The sequence below is a fragment of the Urocitellus parryii genome, chromosome X (genome assembly GCF_045843805.1).
Source record: "Urocitellus parryii isolate mUroPar1 chromosome X, mUroPar1.hap1, whole genome shotgun sequence".
In the NCBI taxonomy this organism is placed as follows: domain Eukaryota; kingdom Metazoa; phylum Chordata; class Mammalia; order Rodentia; family Sciuridae; genus Urocitellus; species Urocitellus parryii.
Window position 1 is genome coordinate 119,841,603 of NC_135547.1, and position 25,405 is coordinate 119,867,007.

Sequence of the window (25,405 nt, forward strand, 5' to 3'; positions counted from 1 at the left end):
TGTTAAGACAACTTGTTAGCACGTTATCATGAAAAGACAGAAGGCATCAAATATATACTTTGCTGTTACACTTTTTACTGTTCAATGTACCTGTAGTGAAAAAATATACATTTCTTTTTTTTTTTTTTTTTACTTTCGAGATTAAAATAGACCATCAGCTCATTCTCTCTTTGCCAATAGCTATGAAGACTAAAATGGCTCTTTTGGCCTCTGGCTCACTTAAGTATCTTATTTGTGCTGAAGACAAAAGAATGGCAGTGCTAAAGAAGACAGCATAGCTGATTCCCAAGAAGGGTACAGTTGAAATTGTCACAAGTTGACAAAAATAACACAACTTAGTTGATCCAAGCTGCATACAATGGGGTTATTACATTCAGTACCAGGGTAGAGCTCCTGGAAGGAGCTGTTATTCAATAGAGTACTTTAGGATGGAACTGGTACTTGAAGGTTTTCTTACTGTAGTTCCTAAATTCCAGTTGAAGTCCTTTGAAAGTCTATTATCCTGCAGTCTTCAGAATTCTGAACCCACTTTCTCCAACCTACCTTAGCCATGAAATTTGCTTCAAATAAGATAGGAAAATTCATACGACATGAAAAATAAGCATTCCCAATTACTTAAAGCAAAGCATGGCTTCCATAATTAGAATAAGCCCTATCAACTGAAAACCTGCAGTACTTCTTTAAAAAGTCTCCTTTACCATCATGTGTGTTAGTAAACATATGGAATAACTATGCAAACCTAAAAGCAACTATGCACCCATGCCACCTTCTCCCAACTGACACACAGGCTTCTTTGGGAATATTTTTAAAACAGCCTCTGAAAGACTGCTCTGGGGTCGGCAGCAGCTTTTAGAATCTGCTTGCATTGCTTTTAAAGTCTGTCCCTCCATGTCTGCTGCTCTTTGTGTTGCTCTTGGGAGGGTCACAAACCAGATGCATTTCCCCTCACAAACAAGCGAAGCAGATGGCCCACAGAGTAATTCAAACTGCCACCGGTGACTGATCTATCTGTGTTGGTGGGCAGTCTCCCTTAGCCTGTGCTGAAGAATAAGCAAGACAGGCAGGCTTGGGGACTCTGAAAACCCAAATCCTCACCTCTCACTAGGAGCTTGAACCACATTGAGTCATGATGCAAAAACCATAACAAAATGCCCATAACTAAAGGATAAAATTCAACTGATCCTTTGAAATCAGTGTTTTTAAAGAGTACACTTGAAACAGAGTAAACCAGTTGAAAAGAGAAACCAAAGTTACTTGTGTTTTACTTAACTAGAGAGGAAAGAAAGACCTCTTAACTGTTAATTCATTTTGTTTGCATTCATTATGTTCAAACCACAACCTAATGAGCCTACTTGCCAAAAATATGGGAGGGTCTGGTTGCTATGAGATGTTAAATTCATATTCTTATAATGTTAAAATCACATTCCCTTGATGATTTCTAGTCAGAAGGTGTAATTCTAGTTTGCATGGAACAAGTGCTTTTAGCTCTAAGGTGTTAATACTGCAATTGAGGTCTTTCCAAGTATTGCTTAGAAGAAGACATTTGCAAATGCTTGCCTTAATTGCACAAAACACATTAATTCCAGATATTAACTTATTGATCATCTATGTACATATATCTATTATTACCATGGCTGTGAAATCATTTAAGAAACAGACAACTATTTAGAAACAGACTTCAGAATCAAATCACATCTAAACAGAAAAACATTTTATGATAGTTCAGATATTGGTAAGAAATCAAAGGAAAATCCATGTTTTTGATCACTCACCCTGAAGTATGCTGAAATTGAACATTTTAGACCCAAGTAACCAAAGATATACTGAAGAAAACTATAACATAGTACATATTGAGTTCATTTCAATCACAGTAGTCTATTTTAAAAACAAACTCCCAGAAGGGATATGGGAATGGAATCCATTCAAAGCAACAGCTGTCCAAAGTTCTGCCAAGAAATTCAGAGTAACTTATTGCATCATGAAAGGTGAGGTGTTCAGAAGAGCAAACAGTTCAATGATATTCTTTTCCTTCAGATTTTATTTTTAATCCAAGAGAAATTTCTAGATTGAAAACATGTTTTCATATTTTATGACTAATTAAGTCCATAAAATTCAACATGGTAAATAGGAAGAAAACCTTCTACTTTATTTTTATTATTGACAGAGGAGGACCTAACTTGGAATTGATAAAATTAGGCTGGCATCTCAACTCTACCACTAGCTATCCCTTTCTATGGATTCTTGGGCCAGGAACTGCTGGTTTGTAGGAACTCTGATTTCCTTATGTGCAAACCACAGGAGATGAGCACCAGTCCTGCCCAGATCTGACATTGTATTCTCCAGTGACATGCAGATGGGCACAGCTTTCACCTAAACTGACTCCTCTTGCAATTAGACCCAAGCACTTATACAACATTTGTAAAGAAGTTACTAAGGCAAATATCTGCCTTGATTTCAATATACACACCTGTGCCAGATAGTTACCACTTGGTTCATTTGGTTTTGCTTCAGGTCTGCCAAGTAGAGAGGTGGCAAAAGCAATATGCCACATACAAGATGTGTTGAGGGACCCAATAAGCCCACTACCAGCTTCTACTGTGCTTTCATCTGTGAGACTGGAGGATCCCAATGGGGAAGACTGCTGAATAACAAGGTAATTAAATCCCCATAAATGGGGGCAACATTAACCTTCTGTCTGTAGAATTCTGCCCAATAAGCTAGCCTAATTTGGGAGCAGTTGTTTACAAGAGGTATCAATAAGCCAGACTTGCTGAAAATCACATAAAGCTCACAGAAACATTATCAGGAATCATAACCCTAAATTAAAAGTGTGTATCCTAAGAAAACATAGAAATAAAGGATAAGCACTAGTTAGATGATAATAGTAGTGCATGTGTGTCTGTGTATATATACACGCAAAAATACTTAATCTTTTTAAAAAACCCACTTCTAAGCACTAATAAATTGTGGCCAAAATTAAGTCCAGCTAAGAAGACAGGGTACAGACATTACTGGTGTGTGCTTTGATGAAATGCCTATCTTAAAATATTGATGATGGGCTGGGGATGTGGCTCAGTGGTAGAGCACATGCCTAGTATGCATGAGGCTCTGTGTTTGATCCCCAGCACACACACATTTTATATATACTAGAGAAACTTGGAAGGCTTTGATTGTCCAATGCAAGATTTTTCCTTTATGAAAACCAATCCAACTAAACAAAACCCCAACCTCCTAATCTGGCTCACTTTGTCATTTGTCATGGGGGAAAAACAGCATGTCAATATTTTAAAATGCATAGTATAAACTAACATTCCTTGGTTTATATGTCTGGTTGGTGGATATGAAGTGCTATCCCAAGTGACTGCACATGTACTGGAAGATTATGAGATAAAGTGCATATGCTAGTCTTTCCTGGATTGAATGCTGTGAAACACGTGCAATAAGAACATTGTTGATAAAATTTGTTGCAGCCTCCAGGTCTCAGCACATGGGGAAACAAGTTACCTAAAAATTTGCACTGACCCATTCATAATCTTAGGAAGGGTTTAAACTCACTTCCAACCCTTCCCCAAAGGAAAAAAAAAAGGCAGCCAAATGAGAAAAAAAAAGGAAATAGAGAAATAGTTCAAGTTTCAGGACTTTCAAAATCCAATCACTTCAAAATCCTTAAAAATGCATGGAATAGATTCAACAATTTGTTTTTCTTTGGAAAAAAAACATCATCTGTTTGAGCCTTTCTCTTCTGCTGATAAGCTACTGATAAAGCTTGCCAGTGGAACAAGGAAATATTAGATAAATGCCTACTTTTGCTAAAAGCTCTCAGCTATGTTGAAATCAATGGCTTAATAATCCCAATATTGCAAACCTATCCAAAGCCATTTCAAATAGGACCCCAGGAACACCCTATCCCACTATCCAAAGAATGAGTAAATTAGCAAAATGCATAAGAGACATTACGTCTTGTTATAGAAGTCTCTCAAAGTGATGGTGAAATTGGCAAGCCCTGTGAGGGTCTGTGACCCTGAGGGGTTGTCAATCCCCACTTTCAACTTGGCCTTTCAGAAGAACCAGCAGCTACCTAACTTTCTGTAGCATACAGGCTCCTGCAATTTGAACTTGTTATTCACACATACCACCTACCCTGGAGTCGGGTGAGCTCCTCTGAACTGGATATAAACCAATTACTTTCCAAGGGTATATTTTACAAAGAACCAAATAGTCATATAGCCAGTTGAGGACTACTTTCTTTCATTACTTCTTCATGTCCACTACTTTGATGATCCAGGTTAAAATAAAGACAAAAATAACTACCAGAGATTGTTGGGTTATTGCTAACCTTTTTCCTTTCCTCCCCAGTCTGGATACCTGGGTTCAAACAACAAAGGTTTATCAATCTGGCTTTTCATACTCGATGTGTGGTTTCCAAACTCATGCATTTACAGATATGCTGTCCCATGCAGGATAAAAGTAGAGATCTGGCAACTATATATTTAATTTGATAGGGCGAGGCAGTTAAAGTAGATTGCTCTTGCCCAGAATTTACATGAAAGAACTGAGTTATGTGAGCTATTTAACTTGGCCAGATTGGCCAAGTTAAATAGCTCATTGCCAAAATCTCCACTTCACAGAGGTGTAAAGACTCAATAAGTCTTTGACATTCAATAGAGAACAATAGTCATGTATTATTTATAGCTAGATATAACATCAAAATGGCACTAGACAAGCAATTTTGGCATACAGTGGTGGAGGGCATAGCGCCAGTCTAAATCTGATGCTTTTGTTTTATCTTAGCTTTTGTTTTTATTATCATCATGCCAAAGACTATCCACTTAGAATCCCAATTATTCAGGAAACCAACCTACTGCATGTGATATACATACAAAAATAAAACAAGCATCCCGAAGGTACTTGGTTATAAGGTTTTATACAAATCATAAATTCTTTAAATAAATAATGCTCTAAATTATTTGCTAAAAGACTGATTTTTGGTAAGGAGCAGCATCTAATACCTTGACAATGTATTTAAGAATGGGAGATAAATTCCACTAATAATTACAATTTCAAATGTGATAATCAGTTGAAGAATTTTTTCCACCACAGTAAAATACACAAGTGCAAGAGAAAAGGTCATATGGATTATATTCTGCTGCTCACACCTTTTGACACATTCAGACATCTATGACAAGTAGTTGGGCTCAAACATTCAAAAGAAAGATCTTGGCAGACAAGGTCACCCGCTATCACTTGAAACGTGGAGGTCACAACACAGTGACTGGACGAAGTTGTTCCAATTGGTTTTCCAATGCAATTCGTTCTTGGTGAACCTCCTGAGTAGTACAAAACAGGGAGAAGAAAAACAAAAATCAAATGGGTCATTTCCTGGGTTTATCTCTACTTTATCAAATATTCAAAGGAAACTTACAACTGGATCCACAAATACTTAAGTGTTGGAAGGGACCCGATTTAAAGCCGATGATTATACAAAGGGAGGCTTCACAATTTCTAATCTCTCAACTCCTTTCTGAAGATGATGATATGAAGCTCATGAACCCTTTTCCATTACCCCACTTTAGTCTTACCTTGTAGGATCAGGGTAGCAGAGAATGATATTAAAAATTAAAAGGCTAATTGGGAAAGACCAGAAGGCAAAAGCAGATTCGTAATACTGAAAGGTAAGCCACCCGAGCTAAATTTCTAGCTGCAATCTCTGGCTTCTAATCCAGCAACATAGTCAGGTCTGAGGGATGAAAAGGCACGCTCGCTGTTCATCTACCAAAGTTTTATCCAGGATCCTGCACAAAATATGCTTAATGTGAGACTTCTTGGTAATAGGTGGAAGAGAGAATTAGCAATCTTCTATTTGGGAAATCAAACTTTCAGGCCTAAAACAAATGTTTTTGAAGAGAGAAAGGGAGCACACATAGGCATTCTTAAGTCAAATTAGTCAAGGTGATAAAGAATTCTGTATAAAGGCTCAATTCTGAGTTGTTTCAAAAGAGCTAACACACTAGTAATTAGCACAGAGCACAAGTGTTTATCCAGATGATAGCTGGTTGTAGGAAGATTGGATAAGAACAAGCATTTCAAGGGCTGAGGTTGTGGCTCAGCGGTAGAGCAGTTACCTAGCATGTGCAGGGCCCTGGGTTCGATCCTCGGCCCCACATAAAAATAAATAAACAAAATAAAATTATCTGTCCATCTACAACTAAAAATAATATAAAAAATAGGCATTTCAAGCAGAGGCTAAAAATTAATTATCTCAGATGTATATTAGGTGTCTGGAAAGAAAAAGCGGAGTAAGAAACTCTATATGCATATTTAGAGCTTAGAGGAAAGAGAAGCAGGCTTAATATGTAAGCATTAATATTTCACTATCTTATGGATGGTCTTCAGAGTCATGGGACAGTATAACATCATCTTGCAAAACAGGATAGAGATTTTCAGATAAAGGTTTGAAGACCACGCTATGCTAGGTCCATACTTACACCTTCCTGGAACTCCACTAAAGCAACACAGAACTTTTTAAAGTGATAAGAGTCATAAGACAGGGAAAACAAAAGAGAAGAAGAAATGATAGTAATAAAATATATAAGCTGATCAGGCAAAGAAATGAATGGTAAATGACTTAGCAAATATGGGGTGAGGTGAAGGGATATGGGAATTCTGCCAGCTGCTATGTACATCTATTCCAAGTATACATTCTAGGGTTGAGGAAATACCCACAGTGTGGGTTTGTAAATGCCCTGAACCTACTATGAGATAGACCTAAGCCAATCCTCACTGATGACTTGACCTCCATAAGCATCTGCTCTGATTGGTGGGTCATAGTAACAGTTGGTCTCCTAAAACTAGTGCCAGTTCAGAGCCAGTCATTCCCACAATACACAGCCACCCTAGTAAATGGCCACAGGTCCTTCTGGGAAAGGCTAGAAAATTAATAGTTTAAAATTTGAGCTGCATAGGGGAGCCCTTCATTAAGGAAACTCACATAGGTCATTTGTTCAAGGACATTTGCATTTGTAAATTAGCTTGGTCAAGGAACTGACTGAGGGGCTATGACTAGAGCTCTTCTTCGGTGATTCTTCAAACATCTGTTCACTAGACCTAGAACTTTACTACACATACGGATCAAGTAAAGAGAGCTGAAACACAAGCTAAGCATATTGAAAAAATAAGAACCAATCAGATTTTACATAGAAGAGTCCCTGAAGGACTCCAACTGGCAGCACCAGATACCTATGAAAGTGGCAGTGAACAAGGGGAGGAGGACTGGCTAAAATAATTGTTGACTAGAAGTCTGTCTCGGAAGCAATTAGATTCCATGACGTTCCTGACACCAGAGAAGAGCACTGAAGATTTATTAACTAAAATGGTAAAACAGAACATCTGGACAAGCAAGAACTAGGCACAGGTGAGGAGAAAAGATGCTGAAGAGTAAATAAATATCCTGGATGCTGACATCCACAGCCCTACTGCTCCAATGAACCAGGTCTTTCCACCCACACAGGAGACCAAAAGATTGTCCTCTCTTGAGTCTCCCACTAGACCAAGAAGGAGCCAATGAAACTGCCTTTGCAGGTTCCCCAACTATATAATCTAACCAGGTCAAAGTTGACAAGTTCCCAATGTGCTGTGCATTTCCAAAACTATCATTACAAGAACACATCCTAATAGGGCTAGAAATGTAGCTCAGTGGTAGAGTGCTTGTTTAGCAGGTATGAAGTCCTGGGTTCAATTCCCAACACTGCAAAAAAATTGTATCATAATAATGAAAATTAAACAGAGAACAAAAAAATGAACTCCTTTTATTAAATAAAAGGAGATGTACAATTCACTGTGATATATTCATATATGTACATGGGATAGTTTGGTCAATTTCATTGTATCATTCTTCCCTCCCCCTCAATCTCCTCCTTTTATATCACTGATCTCTAAAGAGTTCTTTATATAATCAGGATACAAGTTGTTTGTCAAATATGTGATTTGTAAATATTTGTAAATATTTTCTTTCCTTTTATTACTGAATAGTATTCCATTGAGTGAATATGCCATAACTTGGTTGTTAGTTCTATTCATGGGCATTTTGAAACTGTTTCTAAACTGGGTATGGCTGTAATCCCAGCAATTTGGGAGGCTGAGGCAGGAAAATCACAAGTTTGAGGCCAGCCTCAGTAATTCAGCAAGGTTCTAAGCAACTTGACAAGACCCTGTCTCCCAGTCTGTAGTTTGCCTCTTAATTCTTGACAGTGTTTTTGGTAGAGAAGTTCTTAATTTTTATGAAGGTAAATTTATTGTTTTTTTCTGATAGATTATGCTTTTTTTAAAGAGAGAAAGATAATTTTTTAATATTTATTTTTTAGTTTTCAGTGGACACAACATCTTTTATTTTTATGTGGTGCTGAGGATCGAACCCAGCACCCTGCGCATACCAGGTGAGCGAGCTACCGCTTGAGCCACATCCCCAGCCCAATAGATCATGCTTTTGATGTCATTTCTAACCTCAGGTCATAAGGACATTTTCCCTATGTTTTCTTCTAAAAGTTTTGTAGCTTTATGTTTAGCATTTACATCTATGACTCATTTTAAGTTAACCTTTGCATAGAGTTTGAGGCTTAGATCAAAGTTCATTGTTTACATATGAATAACCAATTGTTACAAAACATTCTGATGAAAGACTAGTCTTTCTCCTTGAGTTTATTTTGCATGTTTGTCAGAGATCAAAAGGCTGTAGGCATGTGGTCTATTTCAGGACCCTATCCTGTTTTATTGATCTATTCTCCAATCCTTCCACCACACCATCTTCCTAACTTGATGGTAAGTGATTCCTCTAATTTTGTTCTTCTTTTACAAATTTGTTTTAGCAATTCCAGTGCCTTGGCCCTTACAGCTTTTGGGTCAGCTTTCTGTATTCTCACAAAAAATCCTGCTGGGATCTTTATTGATATTGCAATGAATCCAAAGATCATTTGGGAGAAAAATGAAATCTTGACTATGTTGAATCTTCCAAATCCACATGCAAAATATGTCTCTACATTTATTTAGATCTTCTTATATTTCCTTGAGCAGTATTTTGTAGTTTTTAGCATACAATTCCTTGATAGACTTGCACCAAAGTATTTCACTTTGGGGAGGAGGCAAGCTATTATGCAATTATACTTTTTTAAATTTCTATTACCAATTTTTCCTGTACACAGGAATATTACTGATTTGGAGGGGTGCTGGTCTTCTACTCTGTGACTTTCATAAACTCAACTAGAAAATAAAATTTTAAAAAATTTAAATTTGCAATCATGTCAAAAATCTTTGGAATAAACTTGACAAGAAATCTATAAGACTGATATACTCAAAACTGAGAACATCTGAGAGGAATTTTAGAAGACCTAAATAATTGTGGAGATTACTCTGTTTACAGATTAGCAAACTCAAGATTATTTAGATGTCAAGTTTCCCTAAATTGATGTAGAGAATCAGTGCAAATCCAATCATAATCCTATCAGTTTTGACTTTGTAGAAACTGATATACCAACTCTAAAATTTCTGTGAAACAATGGGCTTACAATATCCAATGGAATCTTGAAAAGGAACAGTTTGGGGCTGGGGTTGTGGCTCAGTGATACAGTGCTGGCCTCGAATGTGCGAAGCCTTGGGTTCAATCCTCAGCACCACATAAAAATAAATAAGTAAAATAAAGGTATTGTGTCCAAATACAACTAAAAATTAAATATTTTAAAAAAAGAAAAGGAACAGTTTGATAAAAGAAAATCACCTAGTTTCAGGACTTAGTATAAGGCAACAGTAATCAAGAATGTGTGGTACTGGCATAAGGATCCAAAAATAAGTGAATGAGACAGAGTAAGAACTCAGAAATGAACCTACATATATAAGGTCATTAGATTTTTGACAATGGCACTAAAGTAATCAAAAGAGGAAAGGAAGGTCGTTTCAACAAATATTGCTGGATTAAACATTAAAATGGGGAAAACTGAACCTTGACCCTTATCTCACATCATAAACAAAACATAAATCAAGATGGATCAAAATCCTAAATGTAAATGGTAAAACAATAAAGCTGTTAGAAGAAAACAGAAGAATATCTTCATAATTTGGAGATAGACAAAGTATCTTAATATAGGAAGAAAGTAATAACTATTAAAAATGATAAATTTACACTTTATTAAAATTTAGAACTTATGCTCATGAAAAGATATAGTTAAGAAATCGGCAAAAGAAAGACTAGAAGAAAATATTCACAAAATTTATATCTAACAAATGACAGGTAACCAACATAGGTAAAAAGCTACTACCTACAACTCAACACCAAAACAAAAAACAAAAAAAACAAAAAAAAACAAAACTCAATTCAACAACTGACCAAAAGATACTTCATAAAACACAAAAGGTAGGACTGGGGTTGTGGCTCAGTGGTGGAGCGTTTGCCTCGCATGTGTGAAGCACCAGGTTCAATCCTCAGCACCACATAAAATAAATAAAGTGTTGTGTTTATCTAAAAAAAGTATATTAAAAAATATAAAATGTAACTGATCACACAGGAAAGTGATCCACATAATTAGTCATCAAGGAAATGATGATAAAAGTACATAACACAGACTAGCTAAAATTAAAAAGAATAACACCAAATACTGATAAAGATGTGGAACAACTGGAACTTTCATTCAGTAGTGATGGGAATGTCCAATGCTACAACTATATTGGAAAAAGGCCTAGTAGTTACCAATAAAACTAGTTGATCACATATACTTACCATAATAGCAACTAATCATAAACCTAGGAATTTACTCATGAGAAATGAGAACATACTTCCACACTAAAACTTGTTTAAAAATGTGTTTTTATTCAAAATTATCCTAACTGCGGGCTGGGGCTGTAGCTCAGGGGCAGAGCACTTGCCTCGCGTGCGCTGAGGCCCTGGGTTCGATCCTCAGCACCACATACAAATAAACCAATAAAACAAAGGCAATCTGTTCATCTCCAACTATAAAAATAATTTAAAAAAAAAAAAACAAAATTATCCTAACTGAAAATAGTTGCAGCACTTTTTCCTTTGTGTGTGTGTGTGTGTGTGTGTGTGTGTGTGTGTGTGTGTGTTTTGTTTTGTACCGGGGATTGAACCCAGGGGTACTTAACCACTAAGTCACATCTCCAGGCCTTTATTTTTTATTTTGAGACAGGGTCTTGCCAAGTTGCTTAGGACCTTGCTAAACTGCTAAGGCTGGCTTCAAACTTGTGATTCTCCTGTCTCAGCCTCCCAAATTGCTGGGATTACAGGCATGTGCCACCATTCCCAGCTTAGAAACAGTTTAAAATGCCCATGAAGAGAACTGACAACCAAGTTATGTCATATTCATTCAATGGAATACTATTCAGTAATAAAAAGTACTGATATACACAGAATAAACGAATCTCAAAAATATAATACCAAGTGAAAGAAGCTTTCCATCAAAGTGTGTTTTAGGGTACCATTTACACAAAGTTATAGAACATGCAAAACTATGGTATAAAAATTTCAGAATAGAGGTTGCCTGTGTGTGGCTGGGCTAGGAACTGACAGAGAAGGACACAAGAAAGCTTCATGGAGTGATGGTAATGTTCTCTCATTTGACAAGATTTTGGGTTCCAAGATACATACATTGAATAAATGTAACACCCCAGATCAGTAAAGATTGGTACATTCACTGTATGTAAATTTTACATCATAAGAAAAACCTATAAAAATAGTGAACTCTAGCTAACAATGTATGAGCTAAAATATTTAGAACTACTCATATGTCTGAAATTCATCTGAATATATGTAAAAATAATATGAATTAATGGAGAGAAGTGATAGATAAATGGAGGTGTACATAGACTATAATAAAAAGTGGCAGAACTAAAGTAGTGGCTATGTGAGTGTGCATCGTAGGACTCTTTCAACTTTCCTACACATTTGAAAATTTTTGTAATGAAAAATTTTAGCAAGGGAGGTGCATGTAAAAGAGAAATCACAGAAGGAAGAGACAGCAAAGGAGAAAGGAAAAAGCACCAGTGGAGTAGAAGGAAAACCAGGAAAGTATGGTAGCTCAAAATCTGGTTAGAAAAGTGATTTCTAAGGAAGAAATGGTTAGTTCTGTATATTCTTCTGAAAATTCAAATTATATGAAAGCAAGCCTATTGGGTTTGGCCATAAGAGGGCTATGAATGTAGCAAAACAAAGCCATACTAAAGTAGAGGGGAGAGAAAACCATTGGTGGGGAAGTGAAGACAGTGAATAGAAACAATTTCTAAGAAACTCTGCTGTGAAGGGGACCAGAGAAATGGGGCAGTAATCAGTCAAGGGCAATGGGCAACACTGGAACACATTTATGGGTGAATAGGGAATGATCCAGTAGAGAATCTTGTCTCACCAAAATATAAATTCAAGTAGTGGCTATGTGAGTGTGCAGTACCTGTAAATGTGACCCGATTTGCAAATAGGATCTTTGCAGATGTAATCAAGTTAAAAATGAGGTCATACTATATTATGATGGGCCCTAATCCAATGAACAGTGTCCTTAAAAGAAGGATACAATAAGAAGAGTAATTTGGACAATTACACATAGAGACCCAGGAAGAATTCCATGTGACAGTAGAGGCAGAAATTGGGAGTGTTGTGTCTATAGGCCAAGGACTGCCAAGGACTACAAGAAACTACCAGAAGCTAGGAAGAGGAAAGGAATAATTCTCTCCTGGAGCCTTCAAAGAGAGCATGACTCTGACAACACTCAGGTTTCTAGCCTCCAGACCTGCAAGAGAGGAAATTTCTATAGTTTTAAGCCACTGAATTCGTAACACTTTGTTATGGGAAACTAACGCAGAAGAGATAATAATGAAGAGAAATAGGTGATGATAAGAATTGCACTGATGTCCTTGAGAAGGTGAGATGGAACCATTTTCATGGTACCAGGAGAGGGGTTGCCCTTTGATAGTGTACCCAGGTCACTTCCTTTGAAAGAAGTCAATGCATCACCTTTCAGAGAGGATTTTAACAATTAAGCACTAACTCCAAAGCTTTGGACAACAAATGCTTCAAAAAGACTTTGATAGATTTATCTTTCCTTTTAACACACATAATATGCAGCCTACCTATAAAATTTGCTAGTCCCTCCAAGCATGAAAGAACAGAGGCAACTCTTACCAAGAGGGATGGACAGCCAGGGGTCAACACAAAGCAAAATAAAAAATCCAGGGAAGAGCCTGGTAATCCAAATCTTGGAAACATTCCTTACCTTAAGCTGCTGTTGGAGTTCACTGTTCAACCGAGCCAGCACTGCATTTGCCTCCTTATTTTTACGGATAGCAGTTTGAATGGCCTTCTTCTGTTTGGAAGACTGCCTATAGAAAAGTACAAACATTTTGGTGAAAAGAGCTTACATTTGCAGTAATTCCTGATTTTTAGTATGGCTAAAAAAAGAATTAAGTCACTTATTGAAATGAAATAACCAGAAATTATTTCTTACAATTATTTCTTACAATTATTCTTCTACATTGCTGGTGGGACTGCAAATTGGTGCGGCCAATTTGGAAAGCAGTATGGAGATTCCTGGGAAAGCTGGGAATGGAACCACCATTTAACCCAGCTATTGCCCTTCTCGGACTATTCCCTGAAGACCTTAAAAGAGCGTACTACAGGGATACTGCCACATCCATGTTCATAGCAACACAATTCACAATAGCTAGACTGTGGAACCAACCCAGATGCCCTTCAATAGATGAATGGATAAAAAAAAATGTGGCATTTATACACAATGGAGTACTATGCAGCACTAAAAAATGACAAAATCATGGAATTTGCAGGGAAATGGATGGCATTAGAGCAGATTATGCTATGTGAAGCAAGCCAATCCCTAAAAAAACAAATGCCAAATGTCTTTTTTAATATAATGAGAGCAACTAAGAACAGAGCAGGGAGGAAGAGCAGGAGGATAAGATTAACATTAAACAGAGACATGAGGTGGGAGGGAAAGGGAGAGAAAAGGGAAATTGCATGGAAATGGAAGGAGACCCTCATGGTTATACAAAATTACATATAAGAGGTTGTGAGGGCAATAGAAAAAAATAAGGAGAGAAATGAATTACAGTAGATGGGGAAGAGAGAGAAGATGGGAGGGGAGGGGAGGGGGGATAGTAGAGGATAGGAAAGGTAGCAGAATACAACAGTCACTAATAGGGCATTATGTAAAAATGTGGATGTGTAACCCATGTGATTTTGCAATCTGTATATGGGGTAAAAATGGGAGTTCATAACCCACATGAATCTAATGTATGAAATATGATATGTCAAGAGCTTTGTAATGTTTTGAACAACCAATAAAAAAAAGAAAAAAATATATAAAAATAAAGAGATTTTTAAAAAATGCCAAAAAAAAAAAAAAAAAAGAGCTTACAGGTCTGGACCCTCGCAGGTCAGAACTCTGATCTATGAGAGGTGCCACACTAACGAGGGTTAACATCACAGGACTCCAAAAATAAAACCCCATATTCACAGGCAGGCACCAAATGAAACAAATTTGTCGGGATGAATTATTTACACCTGAAATAATTCCCATTTTATAACTTGAATAAAAGCTGTGAATTGGGCCTTTACAAACATTGGTGTTCCATTTATTCTGGACATTTTAATAGGCATTTCTTCTAACAAACCTTATTTATTCGAATGTCCTTTTGTGTAAGGATTAATGACATTTAAAAGACCTGCAGTTGGCCTCTTTGGACAAGCCTGAAGGAAAATAATAGAAGAATATTTTCTTTAGCTGCCTAACTTTCCATTATTTCTTTGTTAATGGATACTGGAGTGGGGGTGGGGTGTCCATGTGCATGCACCAGCATGGATCTGTGGCAATTGAGAAAAAAAATCAGAATATTTTAATATCCCTGAGTTAATTCAATAGTAAATTAAGAGAAAAGGTGTGTACTACTTTGCACATTAAAGTCTCTGGTTAACCTCTTTGGTAACAGGTCATTTTACTACCATCTTTACCTCTTAAAACTGCTCATGGTTAGGAAGATACATCAACATGGTCATCACAGGCATAACCTACAACATTTTATCCCATAGCAAAAAAATACAAAATTTTTAGAGCAAAAGGGTGATTTCTATTTCCTTAGAAAAACACCTATTTGTAATTAATGAGAGAAGGATTCCAGGTTGGAGCAACTGAAGTAGAATGGTCTGTGACCACTATACAGGTAAAATTAACATTTAGTGAGGATACAGAGTATGCTAGCCACTCTGTTTATCATAGAAGACATAACATGTCCCTAGTAAGTTCAGAATTAAAGATTACTTTCTTCATCCATAGAGAGGCAAGAAGAAGCTTCAAATCTGCTTTTTAAAAATATAGATTAAGCAATCTATTAGAAGGGAATAGGGGCTGGGGAAAGGGAAGGGGAAGGAGAGGTACTGGGGCCCTAATTAGAAAGATATATTCCATGCTTGTATAATTACATCAAAATGGAGTCTATTGTCATGTATAACTAAAAAGAACCAATAAAATTTTTTTAAGTTTAATGTAAGGAAGGTTGAGGTAACCATTATTCTACTCTCTACTTACATGGCATTATTAAATTTCACAAGTGAATGAGAAAAATATATTTATAGATTAGATTTCTAGGTCCAGGAGAAGATGCAGTGAACACATTTCTCTCTATTCTTCCTGCTAAGTACAGTGAAATCTCTGGACAATATATAAAAATAAACATAAGATAACTCTAAAAGATGGAATAAAGAGGTAAACCAGAAAGAGAACTCAATACCCAAGGAAACACACAGTAGTGAATTCTCTGGGTTTTCTTTTGCATCTTATATCCCAGACTGGATACTGTAGAAGTTGGCAGTACATATATACCAGTGAGATCAGACAAAAAGGCTCCCCCTCAAAAAACTCTGTTTTCTCTAGCCAAAAGAACTGGAAAGGGGTAGCCAAGTAATATAGAGAACTTCTAGACAATAACTACTCTACTACAATCAAATACCACAAAAAAATTAAAATTCCCAAATCCCATCTTCATCAGCGAAGGCCAAGTGGGATGGCTAGACTTCCTCCTCTGGGTACCCTCCAAGGTGGTGTTGCATCCGAGAATGTCAAGTAGGAAGTCAGGACCTTTACTCCTTTCTAGTGGGAAAGAACCTTCTTCTCACTGTGGAGGCCACATAAGGAGCAATAACCAAACACCACTCCCCTTCTCAGCCAGGATGGTATCAGTGGAGGTCTAGTGGGAAGCCTGAAGTACCACTCCCATTCAGCAATAACAATGCACCCTTCCATCCTCCATGGTGTAAATGGAAGTCAAGTAGGAAAGCACAATTAAATAGAATATTTTAATAAGATTCAGAGTTTCATTATATAATACCCCAAATGTCTAGGATACAATAAAAAATCTTTATCAAATGAAGAAACAGAAAATCGTAATGTGATGAGAAAACACAACAGATGCCAACACCTAGATAATGCAGATATGAAATTACCTAATTAAGATTTTAGTTTAGCCATTATAAAAAATGTTTCAATTGACAAATACAAGCATATCTAAAACAAATAAAAATAGAAAATTTCAGAAAAGAAATAGAAGATATAAAGAAGATCATAGGCACATGCCTATAATCCCAGCAACTGGGGAGGCTGAGACAGAAAGATTACAAGTTCAAAGCCAGCCTCAGCAACTTAGCAAGACTTGCAACAACTTAACAAGATCTTTTCTCAAAATTTAAAAATGGGCAGAGATTCAACTCAGTAGTAAAGTGCCCCTGGGTTCAATCTTGGTATCAATCAGAAAAGAAAAACACAATGAATGTTTCCTCTGACACTATGCCAGTGAAGGAAGAGTATTGCCATCTTGTTTTTTCCAGGTGAGGATGGAAGTCCAGTTTCCCTATTTTACTTCCATTTACACCATTGGGAATGGAGGGGTACATTATCAATGAAAAATATAACATCTGAAATTAAAACCTCAATTAATGGGCTCAACTGCTGAATAGAGAAGACAAAAATCAGTGAATTTGAAGACACAAATTAACAAACTGAACAGAGAGACTAGGCTGGAAAGAAAACTGAACACAGCTTCAAGGACCTATAAGAGAATAAGATCTAGTATTTGCCTCAATGAACTTCCAGGAGAGAAGAGAGAAAGATGAAAAAGCATCTGAAGAAATGATAGTTGAAAATTTCTCAAATTTGGCAAAAGACAGAAGACTATAAATTTAAGAAACTGAAAACCCAAACAGCCTAAATTATAATTAAACTTTTAAAAATTAAGACAAAGAAAAAATTCTTGAAAGCAACAAGAAATGATAACCTTATCTATAAGGGTACAATTCAAATGACAGCAGATTTTTAACCAGACACCATGATGGCCAGAAGGAAATGACACACTTTTCAAGTTCAAAAGCAAAAAACTATCAGCCTAGAACTCTATATCCAATAAAAATAAATTTTAGGAATTAAAGGAAAACCAAAACATTTTTAGATGAAGGTAAGTAAATATACTGCCAGTAGATCTACCCGAAAAGAACAGCCAAAAGAAACTGCTAAAACAAAAAACTGATGTAGGAATCTTAGAACATGAGGAACAAAGAATGAACAACAAAAAAGGTAAATATAATAATACTTCCCTTCCCTTCTTTTGTATAATTTGAAAACTTAAATGAAGGAGACCAACTGCTTCAAAAGCGCAAATTACCAGAACTCACCCATTATTCCACATTGCTTTTGAAAATTTTCTGAAATTTTCAAATTTCATTTTAAAAATGTACTTTTTAAAAACTCCCCCCAAAATAAATCTCTAAGCCCTGACAGTTTCACTGGAGAACTATGAAAAAAAAAATTTTTTTTTGGGGGGGGGAACTGGGGATTGAACTCAGGGGCACTCAACCACTGAGCCACATCCGCAGCCCTTTTTGTATTTTATTTAGAGACAGGGTCTTGCTGAGTTACTTAGCGCCTCACTTTTGCTGAGGCTGGCTTTGAACTCACCATCCTCCTGCCCCAGTCTCCAGAGCTGCTGGGATTACAGGCATGCACCACCAAGCCTGGCCCCAAATTCTTAAAAAAGAAAGAGTGCCAATTCTGCACCATCTCAACCACAGAAGAGAACATTTCCCAGCTCATTTTATGAGGTTAATATCACTAATACCAAAAGTAGACAAAGACAGCACAAAAAGGAAATTAAGCACAGTATCCTGATGAATATAGATGCAAAAAAACTTTCACAATTTATTAGCAAAAATAATTCAGCAATATATAAAAAGAAGTATACACCAAGTGCAAAGAAAGTTCATTCCAGGAATGGAAGAATGATCCCATATTCAAAAATTAATCAATATAACCCACTATTTTATTTTTAATTGATAAATGAAAATATAAAAATTGTACATATTTATGGGGTACCATGTGTTATTTCAACACATGTGCACATTGTGTTGTAATCCTCCACCTTAAGCTATAAAAAGAAAAATGACCATATCAACTGACACAAAAAAAGCACTTGATAGAACCCAACACCCACTCATGATAGAAACTCTTAGAAAATGATAGAGAGGTGAACTTCCTCAATTTGATGAAAAATATTTGCAACAAATAACAGCTGACACCACAGTTAATGAAAAACTGCTTTCCCTCTAATATTGGGAACAAAGCAAATATGTCTACACTCATCACTATTTTTCAACATAGTTCTAGAAGTCCTGACCAGCATAGTAAGTCAGAAAAGGAAAAAAAGAAAAGAAAAAGAAAAGGAAATAAAAGGTACATATATTAGAAAGAAAGAAATGAAACAGTCCTTGTTTGCAGAAAACATAATGTTCTATGCAGAAAATTGCAAGGAATCCACAAAAAAGACTGAAACTAATAAGTGATTTCAGCAAGTACAGAAGTATGTTTGCAAGACAGAAGATTAGCATATGAAATTCAATAGTACTTCTATATTCTAACAATGAACATTTGGGAACCAGAATTTATAAAATGACTATCATTTACAAAGATGCCAAATGAGATGATTACATATAAATATAACAAAACATGTATAGAACTTGCATGCTAAAAACTATATATATAAAATAGTGATGAAAGAAATCAAATGGTATCTAAACAAATGGAGACACATATGCTTATAGATTGTAAGACTCAACATAGTAAGGATGTTAATACCAAATTGATACACAGGCTTAAGGCAATTTCTATCAAAATCCCAGTAACATTTTTTGTAGTTCAAGACAAAAGTATTTAAATATTTATATACAAAGTTAAAAGCATTGGAATAATTTAAAATATTTCAAAAATAGTTATAAAAGTGGGAGAAATTTAACATATTATATCCTTACAGTATCAAGTAATCATGTAATGGAGATACTCACCAAGGGGCTGGGGATGTAGCTCAATAATAGAGCATGTGCCTAAAATGTATGAAGCCCTGTGGTATTTGTGGAAAAGAGACACACTGAATGAAACAAAAGAGTGCACCCAGGAAATAGGACATGTAAAACCAAATTATTTTTGATAGAGGTGCCAAAAAAGTCCATGGAGAAAGAATAGGCTTTTCAACTAATGGTTCTAAAGCAAGTGAATACCCATAGACAGACAGACAGATGGAGACTAATAAAATAAATTATGGTATTGAATGAAAAGTATAAAATTATGAAATATTTAGAAGAAAATATAAATTTTTGTGCTAAGGTGAAGAATTTTTAGGTGTGACACCAAAAACACAATCCACAAAAGAAAAAGAAGTCAATAAATTTGATTTGGCCAAAGTTTTAAAAAAACTTTTATTCTATTAAATACCCTTTTAAGAGAGTGAAAAGACAAGCTAGCGTGAAAGAAAAATACATGAAAATAACATATCTAACAATGGATATATATTTGGAATATAGAAAGAACACTCAAAACTTAACAGTTAAAAAAACAAATTAGAAAATAAGCAAGAGATAGGTGGAGACATATTACTGTAGAGGATATATGATGGCAAATACACGCAAGAAAAGATATTTAACAATCATTAATTTTTAGGGAAATGCAAATTAAGACCACAATGTGATAGCACCATATACCTATTAGAACAGCTAAGTTTAAAAAGAAATATTACCAAATGCTGGCAAGAATGTAGAGAAACTGAATCTTTATACATTAATGGTGGGAAAGTAACATGGTATGGCTATTCTAAAAAGTAGCTTAGCAGTGCTATTAACAAATTAAACATACATTTAACTTGCAACCCAATAATCACAGTCCTGGACACTTATCCCAGAGAAAGGAAAACTTGTGTATACAGAATAAACCATGCACAGATGGTTGTAGCAGCTTTATTTCTAATAACCAGTAACTAGACACAGCCAAAATTTTCCTCAACAGATGAATGGCTAAACACTGGTATATCATGCCACAGAATACTGCTTAACAGTATTGATTGGTATACATAACCACCTAAATGGATATCAGGGGCATTATGCTGAGTAAAATAGGTCAAACTCAAAAAGGTAACATACTGTGTGATTTCATTTACATAACATTCTCAAAATGCAAAATTATAGAAATGGAAAACTGATTCATGGTTGCCAGGGGTTAAAAATGGTGGGGAAAAGGAGGCAGGAGTGATTTCAGTATCTTAATTACAGTGGTGGTTACAAGAATCGACATATATGATAAAATGTGAGGAACCGATAGAACTATCCTGTTCTGATACTATATGATAGTTAGGTAAAATGCAATAAAAGGGGGAAACAAGGTGAAAGATACACAAGACCTTTGTACTATTTTTGTAGCTTTCTGTCAACCTATAATCATTTCAAAATAATAAGTTTTTAAAAAGATGTGGATCTGAAATGGATGCCCCTCCACCTTTAAACTATTACCACACTATGTATGCTAGCTTATAAGTCACCCCTTCTCTATCCTCTTCCCCCACCTCTACAGGGATGGACTCCTGGCATTTCTGTTTGTTTCCTGAACCCTCACTGCCATTTTCACACTTGAATGGATGCTTGCCCATGCTGAGCTAACCAGATTCTCTCTCAGAGGGACGTGGGTTATAGTTAAGAGTTCAGTTCAGCTTAGACCTTGCACAGCAAGAATGTAATTACTCTGAAGCTGAAGGTGGTAGAATTCTTCGCAGAAAAAAAATGACAAATACATTCTAAGAGAATAAAGAAGAATCAGAAGGAGCCCAAAAGGTTTTGCAGTCCTCTCTTCCAATCCATTTTTGTGACTGTTTTCCACAAACTACCCCTATATCCTTAAAAAGAATATAGTTTTGCTACCTCAAGTTGCTTTTTACTACTTGCTACCAAAGGAGTCCCAAATAATGCAAAGAGAGGATGAGGCCCAAACCAGACACCAGTATCAGGCCCAGAATACCTCTCAAGGTTCATCAAAGGCAATAATTTGCCTCTCAAAAATTTCTTCTACAGTGGGCATGGTAATACATGCCTATAATCCCAACAACTGGAGAGGCTGAGGCAGGAGGATCGAAAGCAAGGCCCTGTCTCAAAATAAAAACTAAAAGGGGCTGGAGATGTGGCTCAATGGTTAAGTACCCCAGGTTCAATCCCCCCCCCCAAATGCTTTTAGCGTCTACTGTATAGGTTTTTCTTTTCTTTTAAGAGAGAGAGAGAGAGAGAGAGAGAGAGAGAGAGAGAGAGAGAGAGAAAGTTTTTTAAAAAGGAGAGAGGGAGAGAGAGAGAGAATTTTTTAATATTTTTTTTTTTTTTTAGTTTTCGGTGGACACAACATCTTTGTTGGTATGTGGTGCTGAGGATCGAACCCAGGCCGCACGCATGCCAGGTGAGCACGCTACCGCTTGAGCCACATCCCCAGCCCCTGTATAGGTTTTTCTACCTTTTTCTTCAATGTTCCAGGATAGGCTATAATTGTCCTGGTTTCCAAGGAGGAAAATGGGAGAATAAGATTTAAGTAGATATTTAATTTTCCCAGTTCCATTCATATCATGCTATCTGTTGATTTACAATTGCAGCACCATGAGGTACTGTCCATTTTGGACCAGCGTATCTCTCAAAACTTGTTCTTATGACTTTTTGTTTTAAGTAACATATCACTTTCAGTTTGAGCTGGACACATGGTCACCCAACAAGAAGCTAAATTTCTGTGTCCGTGGCAGGTGAGTGAGACCATATAACTAAATTTGGGGCCAATGACTCGGAGAGAAGTGATGTGTGCCTGGTTTTCTCAATTTCTTTTTTTCCCCCCTCCTGTGGCCTAGAATGTGAACATGTTGGTGGTGAACTACTTTCAACCATACGAATAAAGGAAATCCCCAAGGGAATCTAGAACAGGAAAACAAAAGGTACATGGATTCATGGTCAGAGCTACTCTACCATTCTGGACTACTCACCAACTCAGACTTCTACATAAGAAAGATCAATTAACTTCCATGTTCTTTGAGCCACTGTTATCTCTTTTCTCTTAAAGTATCCAAACTGATATTTTAAAGAATATGAATAAGGGGGCTAGGGTTGTGGCTCAGTAGTGGAGCACTCATCTAGCATGTGTGAGGCCTTGGGTTATATCCTCAGCACTACATAATAAAATGAAGGTATTGTGTTCAACTACAACTAAAAAAATATTTTAAAAAAAGAATATGAATAAGAAAAATCTTCTTAATGTTCATCCTGGACCCTGCTTTCTCCTAAAGAAATTCTGCTTACAGTTTCTAAGAACCAAACTTTTATTGCCTTTATCTGTTTGGAAATGGGAGATTTTTATCATGGATATCAATTGCGAATCTCACAGCAACCCAATAAACACCAAGCATGAGGAGGGAAGGGAAAAAGAATTGCAACCACACTGAGAACTAGATGTCCCTTCATGCATAAACTATTATCATGCAGGCAAACAAACACTACCACATTGGCTTCTAGGAATGTTGCGGGGTTGTCCAGGACACCTCTTAGGGTTACAGAGAACAGAGGCTATGAAGGCAGGTGCAGGCTCAGTCATGGTACAGTCATGGGGTATCCTCTATCTCCAAACTGCTCAAATAATTCTATTTTCCAAAAGCACACCCTTGTAGCAGATACATAAGATGTAGGCTAAAACTAACCAGGCCAAATTGTTTCTAAGAAAAATCTACTTTTGTCCTTATTAATGAAGATACAGTCTGAAATCAGTTTATTATTTATAACTTAGACTCAGCAATTCACTTGAAGACAAAATTTTATTAGTTCCTTTGCACTAAATGAAAGAGATAATGGTAATACTTAAAACTAAATTTGGTTCAGTTTTTTAAATTGGTTCTAATTAGATTACATGACAGTAGAATGCATTTTGACACATCATACATAAATAGATGTATTTATGTATGATGTGTCAACTCTTCTGGTTGTACATGATGTAGAATCACGCTAGTTGTGTAATCATATATGCACATAGAATAATAAAGTCCAATTCATTCTATTATCCTTCCTGCCCCCATACCCCCTCCCCTCTCTTCACTCCCCTCTGTCTAATCCTAGTGGTTCAGTTCTGATGTTAATTTCTCAAAATGCTGATGACCACTTTGCAGCTGATCTACTTTATTTGGCATTCTCAATCAGTGTTCTATTATAGCAGTAAGCCCTGAAGAAAATTATTTGTGAGTCTTTTCTCAATTTTTCCAAAGACAATACATAGCAACTACCACTCTAGATGCATGAGAGAGAGGTTAATTTACTACACACAATGAATGTCTAAGGGCATCAAGGCTTAATTCTCTCCAAAACTCTGGTTGAGAAAGGACTATAAACTGACCATCATATATCTGCTCTTTCCTCAGGGCTTAAAAAATCATGAATATTGAGCTGGGTGCGGTGGCACATGCCTATAATCCCAGAGCCTCAGGAGGCTGAGATGGGAGGATCACAAGTTCAAAGCCAGTCTCAAGAATTTAGTGAGATTCTAAGCAACTCAGATAAACCCATTCTCAAAATAAAAAGGGCTGGGGATGTGGCTCAACGGTTAAGAGCCCCTGGGTTCAATCCCAGTACAAAAAACAATTATGAGGGACTGGGATTGTGGCTCGGTGGTAGAGCACTTGCCTCACACGTGTGAAGTCCTGGGTTTGATCCTCAGCACCACATATAAATAAACAAATAAAAGGTATTGTATCCATCTATAACTAAAAATATTTTTTAATTGTGAATATTAAGTCACTTCTTATCACTCCAAAATAAACTAGTCTGGGAACTAAAATAAGACGCTATATAAAATTCCCTGACCTCAGAGCCTAAGCTTCCTAAATCCCTGCTGTTTATACTATGAAATGTGCTAGTGCCTCCTAGCCTCTCTCAACTAGATATCATATGATCACCTCACCTAGCAAGAGGCTATCATGCTGAGGGACACTCATTAAGCAGGCAGATAAAATGAAATATCTCCTTTAAATAAATGGTGCTAGGACTACTGGATATCCACAGGCAAAAAGAATAATGTTGGATCCCATCCTCATACCACACCCAAAATGAATTCAAAACAGAATACAAGCATCAGTATAAAACTTAAAACTTTTAGAAGCAAGCATAGGAGCCAATGTTCATGAACTTGGAGTTGGCAATGGTTTCTTAGATATGAAACCAAAAATATAAGAGACAGAAGAGAAAATAAACTGGATTACATCAAAATTAAAAACTTTTGTTCTATAAACAGAGCCATCAAGAAAGTGAAAAGACAACTCACAGAATGTGAGAAAATATCTGCAAATAATATATCTGACAAGGGGGTTGTATCCAAAATATATAAAGAACTCATAACTCAAAATAGAAAAAGATTAGCTGGGCGCAGTGGTGCAAGCCTGTAATCCCAGAGGCTGAGTCAAATAGACCATAAGTTCAAGGCCAGCTTCAGCAATTTAGTGAGGCCCTAAGCAATTTTGCAAAACCCTGCCTCAAAATAAAATATAAAAGGGGCTAGGGATGTGTCTCAGTGGTTAAATGCCCCTGGGTTCAATCCCCAGTACCCAAAAAAAAATGTGGGGAGAGAAAGATTAAAAACTTAATTAAAAGTGGGCAAAGGCCAGGCACAGTGGTGCATGCCTGTAATCCCAGTGACTCAGGAGGTAGAGGCAGGAGGATCACAAACTTGAGGTCAGCCTGGACAACTTAGTGAGAGTCTACCTCAAAATAAAAATAAAAAAGGGCTGGAAATGTATCTCAGTGACAGAGCACCCCTGGGTCTAATCCCCAATAACACACACACACACACACACACAAAAGACAAAAGCTGTGAATAGATATTTATTCAAATAATATATACAAATGTCCAATAAGCACATGAAAGGATTCTCAACCTCATTAGTCATTAAAGAAACACAAATCAAATCCACAATGAGACACCACTTCACACTATGATGGCTATAATAATAATAATAAAACAAAAAATGCTGATGAAGA

General features: G+C 36.4%; 1 protein-coding gene across 9 annotated transcripts in view; it reads right to left on the reverse strand.

Moving 5' to 3' along the window:
* Positions 1 to 5,227: 5,227 nt before the first annotated feature.
* Reps2 (RALBP1 associated Eps domain containing 2) overlaps positions 5,228 to 25,405 on the reverse strand; it is a 206,183-nt gene continuing 186,005 nt past the window's right edge. For all 9 annotated transcript variants that reach the window (XM_026396752.2, XM_077793947.1, XM_026396750.1 and 6 more), the window contains 2 exons: positions 13,263 to 13,368; positions 5,228 to 5,327 (listed from right to left, as the gene is read on the reverse strand). In XM_026396752.2, coding sequence (XP_026252537.2) covers positions 5,259 to 5,327; positions 13,263 to 13,368 — 175 coding nt within the window. In that variant the 3' untranslated portion in view covers positions 5,228 to 5,258. The remainder of the gene's footprint in view (positions 5,328 to 13,262; positions 13,369 to 25,405) is intronic.